The sequence below is a fragment of the Cyprinodon variegatus genome, unplaced genomic scaffold (genome assembly GCF_000732505.1).
Source record: "Cyprinodon variegatus isolate N-32 unplaced genomic scaffold, C_variegatus-1.0 Scaffold1333, whole genome shotgun sequence".
Lineage (NCBI taxonomy): Eukaryota > Metazoa > Chordata > Actinopteri > Cyprinodontiformes > Cyprinodontidae > Cyprinodon > Cyprinodon variegatus.
This window is the reverse complement of record NW_015151786.1, coordinates 139,058-149,428: the sequence shown is the minus strand read 5'-3', so window position 1 is coordinate 149,428 and position 10,371 is coordinate 139,058. Positions and strand designations below refer to the sequence as shown.

General features: G+C 38.7%; 2 protein-coding genes across 2 annotated transcripts in view; both read left to right on the top strand.

Moving 5' to 3' along the window:
* The window catches only part of LOC107102862 (olfactory receptor 4N4-like), an 8,678-nt gene extending 4,310 nt beyond the window's left edge, over positions 1-4,368 (top strand). The window contains exon 2 of the mRNA XM_015402306.1: positions 4,363-4,368. Coding sequence (XP_015257792.1) covers positions 4,363-4,368 — 6 coding nt within the window. The remainder of the gene's footprint in view (positions 1-4,362) is intronic.
* A 4,580-nt stretch (positions 4,369-8,948) lies between these two features.
* Positions 8,949-9,944, top strand: LOC107102866 (olfactory receptor 2AK2-like). Its single transcript, XM_015402311.1, has one exon. The coding sequence runs from the start codon at positions 9,015-9,017 to the stop codon at positions 9,942-9,944; it is 930 nt and encodes a 309-aa protein (XP_015257797.1). The 5' UTR covers positions 8,949-9,014.
* Positions 9,945-10,371: the final 427 nt, after the last annotated feature.

Sequence of the window (10,371 nt, the reverse complement as noted above, 5' to 3'; positions counted from 1 at the left end):
TTGTTGTTGAAATAAAGAAGGGAAGGGTTGACATTTATTCTACTATCCAGAACAATTGTGTCACATTACCTTTTTTGTCATGGCACTCAGTATGTCACAAAATGTAGAAGATATATTTAGTTTTGCCATCGTAGATCTGCGTTGTAGAATACATTTTAGTCTTTTGAGTGATTTAAAAAATTTAGTTTATACTTAAAATAGAATTACAAAGTGATTCAATATGCATATTTTAATTGAAAACATCTTGGTAAATCCCTTTTGTTTGACTACAATTTTGCTATGCTGATTTCGGCCGACCTGCTGCCATTTTGTTTTTACTGATGCTATTTTGTTTGTTTTTATTGCTCAGTGGAATTCAAGACCGGTTCAAATATGTTACTAAAAACGGGGGAAAAAAGCTGATTGGTGCTTTTTATTTTATTATCATCCGCTTTTGTCAAAATAATGAAAAAAACAGCACAAAACTACTACAAAAATTGGACTATATCAGGTAATGATTGTACATATGTCACCTCAAATCTCTGTTACTCCCTTGTATTTTTTTATTTTTGTATTTCTTATTTTCTTTTATTTATTTTTATTTTATTGTTATTTATTGTTATTCCTAATGCACCTTTTCTTCCTTGTTTGCACCTTCTTTAATTACTATACCAATATGTGACCAGTGAATTTCTCCACTGTGAGATCAATAAAGCTCATCTAATCTAATCTAATCTAATCTAATCTAATCTAATCTAATAAATAAATGTGACTGGCTCTAAGGAGAGCGGAGAAGAGAAGAGGACACTCCAAGTTTGCTAAACAAAATCAGCTCCCGACCAGGTTAGCTCTGGGAAGAATGTTACTACGGTGACTACAACAGAGGTTATGTAGACTCTCTTTTTGAAACGGAAAATTTTCCCATATTTCAGGTTTAGAAAACTTCGGGTTTTCTGTATATCTGCTTCTTGAAACGGACCACTGTTTTGCCACAGTTGTTTTTATGTTTCTGTCTTTTCTAAGAAACTTTGTGATTCACATGAATAAAATCACATACAATCAGGAAGGTTCACATTTTTTTCTTCAGAAAATTAGTCCTACTGAGAGATGTCCCACCAGAGGATCTGGTACATGCCTTCTGTATCCTCTGGAGGGACAGACAGACTGTTAGCTCATTAGAGGAGATGTGAGGCCTGTTTTCCTGGAATTAAGAGGATCGGTTAACTTATTAAGAAGCTGCAGCTTTTCTTTGGAGGCAATTTAATGACTTTGAGTAATTTCTTATAATGCCTGAAGGATAGAGACAAAGTAATGGAGGGTTTCCTGTATGGAAGTGGCAGGAGGGTCTCTGGTAGCGAGGAAGTTTTGGTTTTTTGACTCTTTGTCTTAGCAAAGCCCCACACCCTAACTGAGCTTTAAATGTTACTTAAGTTAAACCATCTTACCTTAATGCTGTATCGTTTAATGCATTTGTGACTCATTGTCATTATCCACTGTAAGATGAATGAAACAACACTGCATTTAAGATCTCTGCATCAATTGTTATTCACATATGCCTGCTGCTGTTTTAAAAGGAAATCACCGAATGCATTAATGAACCTAATCTAACTTGGACATTACATGAGAAATTCTTTGAACAGACTTTTAGAACCCTTTTCCCTGTTTCCAAATTATTCATTTTATCTACGTCGTGTTTTATTTGCAGTAGTTTTTAGTGTTTGCATAGATGTTAGATATGCTATAATCTTGGTTGTTAGAAAATAAAGACATCAACATTTTAATCTGTAGTAGTTTGTGATTATTGTGCAGTGAGCAATTTATAACTCGAACCAGATACACCCATCTTTCATTAGCATCCGAATGGACATAGACAGATTTCTGTTCAGTTTGGTGATTAATAACTGCACATAGCTATAGTCTAATTTAAGAAATTGGTGAAGGCAACTGCATTTTAAAGAGCGTGTCCAGGAGACCTTGTATGTAAAAGACCAAGAACCCCGGTGAGTAAGAAAATTTAAGTTATAATCATTCAACTAATCGATCGAGAGAGGTCAGCTGAGGTGGATCAGACATCTTTTTCGAATGCCCCCTGGATATAAACTTAGGACACACTGGAAGGACTATGGCCGTTTCTCAATTCACTAGAACACAAATACGGACTCCTGTTCTCTCCAAGTATGTTCTTGAGAAAAACACAGGAGTATGGATTCGGGGAGAACGGGAGCATGCAGCATAAATAAGGGTCAATTGGAACAGATGCGTACTCGTGACGTCACCACACGCTCAGCNATGTGACCAGTGAATTTCTCCACTGTGAGATCAATAAAGCTCATCTAATCTAATCTAATCTAATCTAATAAATAAATGTGACTGGCTCTAAGGAGAGCGGAGAAGAGAAGAGGACACTCCAAGTTTGCTAAACAAAATCAGCTCCCGACCAGGTTAGCTCTGGGAAGAATGTTACTACGGTGACTACAACAGAGGTTATGTAGACTCTCTTTTTGAAACGGAAAATTTTCCCATATTTCAGGTTTAGAAAACTTCGGGTTTTCTGTATATCTGCTTCTTGAAACGGACCACTGTTTTGCCACAGTTGTTTTTATGTTTCTGTCTTTTCTAAGAAACTTTGTGATTCACATGAATAAAATCACATACAATCAGGAAGGTTCACATTTTTTTCTTCAGAAAATTAGTCCTACTGAGAGATGTCCCACCAGAGGATCTGGTACATGCCTTCTGTATCCTCTGGAGGGACAGACAGACTGTTAGCTCATTAGAGGAGATGTGAGGCCTGTTTTCCTGGAATTAAGAGGATCGGTTAACTTATTAAGAAGCTGCAGCTTTTCTTTGGAGGCAATTTAATGACTTTGAGTAATTTCTTATAATGCCTGAAGGATAGAGACAAAGTAATGGAGGGTTTCCTGTATGGAAGTGGCAGGAGGGTCTCTGGTAGCGAGGAAGTTTTGGTTTTTTGACTCTTTGTCTTAGCAAAGCCCCACACCCTAACTGAGCTTTAAATGTTACTTAAGTTAAACCATCTTACCTTAATGCTGTATCGTTTAATGCATTTGTGACTCATTGTCATTATCCACTGTAAGATGAATGAAACAACACTGCATTTAAGATCTCTGCATCAATTGTTATTCACATATGCCTGCTGCTGTTTTAAAAGGAAATCACCGAATGCATTAATGAACCTAATCTAACTTGGACATTACATGAGAAATTCTTTGAACAGACTTTTAGAACCCTTTTCCCTGTTTCCAAATTATTCATTTTATCTACGTCGTGTTTTATTTGCAGTAGTTTTTAGTGTTTGCATAGATGTTAGATATGCTATAATCTTGGTTGTTAGAAAATAAAGACATCAACATTTTAATCTGTAGTAGTTTGTGATTATTGTGCAGTGAGCAATTTATAACTCGAACCAGATACACCCATCTTTCATTAGCATCCGAATGGACATAGACAGATTTCTGTTCAGTTTGGTGATTTATAACTGCACATAGCTATAGTCTAATTTAAGAAATTGGTGAAGGCAACTGCATTTTAACTAATCGATCAAGAGAGGTCAGCTGAGGTGGATCAGACATCTTTTTCGAATGCCCCCTGGATATAAACTTAGGACACACTGGAAGGACTATGGCCGTTTCTCAATTCACTAGAACACAAATACGGACTCCTGTTCTCTCCAAGTATGTTCTTGAGAAAAACACAGGAGTATGGATTCGGGGAGAACGGGAGCATGCAGCATAAATAAGGGTCAATTGGAACAGATGCGTACTCGTGACGTCACCACACGCTCAGCTCGTCTGAAGCCGCATTTCACCTCCTGTTATTGATAATATCTAGACAATAATAAGTTTTAGCTTGTTTTAAATTAGTGGGGGAATACTAATTAGCACAGTCAGACAAACACAGATCAAATGAACAGTTTACCAAATAAAACACAAATATCCCATCAGAGCCAACGGTAATTCACACACGACTATGCCGAAAGAGGGCTGCTGCAGACGGGCTGCACTTAGCCCTGGCTGCCGTTACCCTCGGGGCTCCGCTAGTTGCTGCGGTCCTCTCAACTTCAGAAAAAAAAATTTTTTATCACACATTAAATTGGTAAATGGACAAATTAGGGACCCCTAAAAGTGTAATGTTCTCACCTCAAATGATCTTAAAACGTACTTTTATAGAACAAAGGCAACAGAACATAGAACTTTTAACTTAATAATCCGAGCTCTGTGAGCGCTCCATTAACAGCAGTGCATGCTGGGACAGCTGTCAATCTCAAGAATGGACAAGTCTGCTCTGATGAATGAATAGGGAGGGGCGATAACAACATCCCGGGGACTTTGTCCATTCTCGGTCTGCTGTTCTTGTGAACAGTATTAGGGCTGAGGCTGATAGCGTTTCCGGAGTACACAAGCACATGAGAACACACAAGTACACATATTAAGAAACATCCTATGTCTTTCGGCTGGCCTGGGAGCGCCTTGGCTTCCCCCTGAACAGCTGCAGTGGGTAATTATCTTGGAAAAACAATGAGACAGCAACCAGGATTAACTCGTTCATCTCGCCAACTCTTGTGGAAGGTTCTTTTTTTTTTAACATCTTCATGCATGTCAATGCATCCACGGCTCCCCGAGTCGCCGCAGAGAATGCTAGTCTGCTTATACCCTTTCTTATCATGGAAGTGTATTTGCGTGCACAAAAAGCATGCTTGTGATGTGGCTTCACATGGAAATTCAATGTGTGTTTCTGTTGTTCCAGAACACACTAGGTTCAGCTAGGTTGTAAATGTCCTTAACTAATTGAATGATTATCAGCTTTCCAACATACACAAGCTGACTCGACCATTCCATGACCTCTTTCTCACCTGAAACACTGTCTTCCATCATGTCTAAGATCTTAAACCCAACTGTTTTCGAATGCAATGTGGCCTTTGTTTCAATAGTCAGTTCACTTAAGGTGAGATCAAATATCTTATTTACCCCTGTTGAAGGAGGTGTCAGGGGATAGGGAAGTATTGGAATCTCTGCTTTGACTGCTGCCCCTTTAACCCTGTCCCTGGTGAAGCAGAAGACAAAAAGACGACACAAGGACCAGAAATAAAGACAGTAAATGTTTGGGTAAAAGGGCCACATGCCCACTGACAACCTGGGCAACCAGGTCATTTGTCCTCCGCCCAGGGTAGAGTGGGGGCACTGTACCAGCCCTCTCCATTTATGACCAAGAAAAAAAATTTAGATAAAAATAAAAATGCTTGCAAAGAAATTTCAAGTATCCACTTCCTCCTAATAGCTATGATGCAGCATGTTTAAAGTTGATCAAATTGCTATACAGACTGGGTGTACTTCAGGTAGGGACAGGAAAATTCAGAGCCTAAATGTATCCCCGCCATCTTGGGTCAGGCAGTGGTTCCATCACTTTTACTTAGAAAAGGTACGGCGGCTCTCACCAGAGGACTGCACGTCAACAGCTTTGTGTCTATCTGTGCAAGATGAAGCTATAATTAAGACCACACCAACAGGTATTGGTAACAGGTTGCAATGCTTTTAGTTTTACTACCAGACATGCCCACGGCTGCATCAGCCAGCTGCTGCTGCTATAGTTGTATATAAATCCTGCTGCACAGCCTTAACTGCTTAAAATACATTTTTTGACCATCACATTTTGTGCTAGATCTGATCCAAAAAGTGACAAATATATGATAAATTAAAAAGTGACAAGATTTCTATTTCTATATGTAAAAAAATAATTTTTTCTTGCATTGCATGCATTAAATAAATACATATGTTAGTAGCCTAAATAGATAATAAAAGAAATACATTAACTATTAAATACCTTTTTTTTTGAGTCCAAAAAACAGTCGCCGAAAAATGTACATTCAAAACTTCCCTTCATCTCTCCTGCTCTGTGTGTCAGATGTTTAATTATTCCTCTTCCGCCTTTAGCAATTATTCAATTCAGTTTATTTCGATAGCGCCAATTCACAACACGTCATCTCAAGGCACTTTACAGTTCACCAGATCATCCATTCAAATTGATTCAAAGTTTTCTATCTAAGGAAAACCAGTAGATTGCATCGACTCACTGACTCGACTACAATCCTTCACACTAAGCATGCTTGTAGCGACGGTGGAGAGGAAAGACTCCCTTTTAGCAGGAAGAAACCTGCAGGAGAACCAGGATCATTGTGAGTGGCCATCTGCTGAGGCCGACTGGGATTCAAAGAGACAGAAGCAGAGATACAAAAAGCAGCTGTATATAATGGTTTGTGTAATAGGTTAAGCATATTTGTAGCTTTGAAGGTGAGAATATCAGAGCTAGAGTCCAGGCTTCGGGCTGTTTTACATTTCACTAGTAAACTGCCCAGAGCTACAGAGACCACACTCCTATGGAGTGAAATATATTCCAATATCATTGGAGGCTAAATGTTTTTTTATAGAAATGTGTTCATAAGTTTTATTTTAAATATCAAAGAAAAAGCTAATTTTCTCCCCCAGATTTTCTTTCCCAAATATTTTTTTTCCAAAACTAGTTTTGCATTTTATTTTTCAAAATCAGATTGTACACATTTTGAGGTTTTAATGAATATTAGCAATAGTGTTAGGTTTGATGGGTGTTTATAGAGGACCTAAATCCAGAGATGGTTTCTTGAAGGTTTAATGATGAAGTTGGTGGCAACAGAAGCATAAATACAGACTGAATAGGCAGGGAACTTAGAAACCATTATGAAGAGACACTTGGTATGAACATACATACAAATGAAGAGAATCCAGAAAAGAGGAACTGCACAGGTGGGGTAAATATGGGAGAAGAAACAATGAATAGGCTAATCAGCTGATACTGAGCAGTTGTAGACCGGTGCAACTAAAAAGGAGCTAAGGGGAAAGAAAGTGGACACTAGGGGGCAACAAAGAATACGCTGGAAAACAACGAGATATATCTGTAAGTAGGAAATAAATAATAACAAAAATGTTGAAAAAAGATAACTGAAAGAAATAATAAGGGAGAGTAAAACTGAGAATTCAAAAATGATGTAAATCTTGACAAAAACAAAATAACATAAAATTAAGCATAACTGAGATCTCAAAAAGAAAGCTTAAAAAGGACCCAGAAAGGGCAGAATCATGATAAATAGTATTTTTATTTCGTCACATTTTTTAGTAGTTGGTGGAAGCACTACCCTTAGAAGGTTAGCAAATGCTGGAAACCCTATTTGAAAAGAACTGGGTCTCAGAAAACAAAACAAAAAAACATATATTTTTAAAATATACTCTGAATTTTTAAAAAAAGTTGTATCGCCTTGTGAATACAGAATCTATAGTTATATACAATATAAAACATGCAATATATTGTATGCAATATATAGTATATAGATATATACTATATACACATAAAATATAAATATAAAAAATATATACAAAAAATATATATATAATTAAAAGAATGAATGTTAGAACTGTACATATACAGTCATATGTTTATATTACTATTTTTTGTGTATTTATTACTGATTTTAAGGCTGCACTTTAAAAATGAAATTGTCTAGAGCTGTTTTAAGCTAAATTTCTTTTTGTTTACAGTCGTGTAACAAAATGACTAAACAAATCTGTCTAAGTCTACACAGAAGACTGCGCGTTAATGTGATGCAGGAGGTCTGGAGATGCTACATTGGTGTAGCTTGTAGGTTCTGAACGGGGGGGGGGGGGGGAGGGAGGGAGGCAGCGTCACTGGATCTCTGGGCCTTGTTGATAAGGCTAGTAGCTGGTGGGAAGAAACTGTTTTTGTGGTGTGAGGTTTCGGTCCTGATGGAAGGCAGCGTCCTGCCAGAGGTGAAGTGTCTGAAATTGTTTGTGGCTGGAGTGCGAAGGATCAGCCACAATCTTCCCCGCACGCCTCAGAGTCCTGGAGCGTACAGATAATGGAGAGATAGAAGATTGCAGCCAGTCGCCTTCCCTGCAGACCGGATGAAAGGCTGCAGTCGCTCTTGTCCTGGGCGGTGGTAGCAGCATACCAGATGGTGATGGGGGAGGTGATGATGGACTCAATGATGGAGTAGTAGAAGTGCACCATTGTTGTCCTTTGCAAGTTAAATTTATTGAGCTTCCACAGGAAGTAAATCCTCTACTGGGCTTTCTTTTTGAGGGAGTAGATGTTCAGCTCGCACTTTGGGTCCTCTGATCATAGTTCTCAGGAAGCGGAAAGACTCCACAGTGTCAATTGTGGTGTCAGAGAATGGGATGGGGATAGCTGGGGCTGAGTTCTTCCTGAAGTTCACAACCATCTCCACCGTTTGTAGAGCGTCTAGCTCCAGGTTGTTTTCCCTGCACCAGGTCGCCATATGGTCAACCCCCCACCTGCAAGCGGTCACCATCAGAGATAAGTCTTACAACCAAACAAAATCAATAGGGCATGTGCACACATGCGTAGCACGACGTTTTTGGCTGAACTGAAGGAAAACAAGAATTGGTTTAAATTCCCAACTAAAAATGTCAATTGAGACTAACTTTTTACCTTTCAGACATTTTATTTAATTGATACAATAAAAAGGTAAATTTAACAGAACAGGGCACGTTTCAGTGTTTTAACAGGTGAATAAGTTAGCTTATAAACATAAAGGGAGATTTTTTAGAATGTATGCATCTCTGCTTATTTCTAGGTGGTTATACAGAGAATAGATGCATAACACATAGACTACAGCATGAGTTTAGTGCACTGAGATGTTGTCCTGATAAGCGGCCATTCTCTGTCTGAAACCCTTCAGAGACAACATCACATCACCGACTAATGATCCCCTAATGTGTGGACATGTGATCTCTGATGGGAGCAGGTTTGCTGGTCAAAGCTGATAAAACATACGTGAAGCAATCTGAGGCTCTGCAGACCAGCTCTGCCTTCATGGACACAGCTACAGACTTCTACACTTGTGCAGGTGGAGTAGCACTCTGTGGCAGTCCTATCTTTATGTGTGCTTTAGCTTTGCAGCATCTTCGTGAAGTAGACATTTTTGCATGTTGTAAATAATTCCTGCCATGTCATCTTCTCAGTTTAACAACACTATTGAACAGCAGTATTCGAATTCCCTGGAAATATTTGTTTTTTCCCTCCTGTCTACGGTCCCGGCCTGCCTCTTTCTCTTCATTAATGGCACCTTGATGTTCAGCCTGAGGAGCAAACCTGTGCTGCGATACACCTGCCGTTATATTCTTCTGTATAACCTCCTTGTTGCAGATACAGCTCAGCTGGTGGTGACTCAGGTCCTGTCTCTACTTGCTATCTCCAGAGTCAAATTGACATACGGCGTCTGTGGCACCATCACTACCATAGCCAACCTTACCTCTGGAATTTCTCCCCTCATCCTGGTGGTGATGTCTCTGGAGAGATATGTAGCTGTGTGCTACCCTCTCAGGCATGCTTCCATCATCACCATCAAAAACACAGCAGTGGCCATTATTGCAACCTGGACTGTCAGTTCCCTTAATAATGTCACCAGAAACCTGTTCTTATTAGAATTTGAAAACCTTGGTAGTGTCATGATGAAAGACTTTTGCTCTGATGTTGCTTGGTTTCCGAATTCGTTGTGTGAATATTATGATAAGGTATACACTGCTTTTGTGTTTATTTCAGCCGGCTTGACTGTCATTTTCTCTTATGCTGGCGTTGTGATTGCAGCCAATTCAGCCTCTACAGATAAAGCATCTGCCCTTAAAGCCCGTAAGACACTGCTGTTGCACATCATCCAGTTAGGACTCAGTCTGTCCTACACCATTTACTACCCACTGCTCATAGCTCTGGCCGGGTCTGTAAAAAGAGTAGTATTTGTCTGGGTCCAGCGGGTGTTTTATGTGTTTATTATCATTCTACCGAGGTGCTTGACTTCTTTAATTTATGGCCTCAGAGATAAGACCATCAGACCTGTTCTATTACAGCATTTATGCTGCAAAAGAAAAAGCCTTATCTGAAACAGTCACGTGATGCAAAGTCAGCTTTATTTTCATGAACAAAAAAAACAAACACATTTTTATTTTTATCTATGAAGAAGAATGTATGGACATAAAAATACCCTAGCAGTTTGAGACAATAGAAAAGTGTTTGGTTGATATGAAAAGAGGAGATCTCTCTCCCCTTAATATTTCAGATCTTAGAATCCTGAAATTAATTTGTTTGCACAAATATACAAACATATCTAGAACTGTTTTAGATCAACTATGCAAGCCAAAACCCCTTTTGGTTGGTCCTGATTCCAAAGGTAGGCTTTATATCAGCCTTTTATTTATTTTTTTATAACAAACTTTTTTAGCTGAATAAAACTTTTCTATTTTCTCACTGTATGATGTTCTAGTTAAAGTTTGTGCATTTCTGTAAATTGTACATTGCCAGCAGAAACAC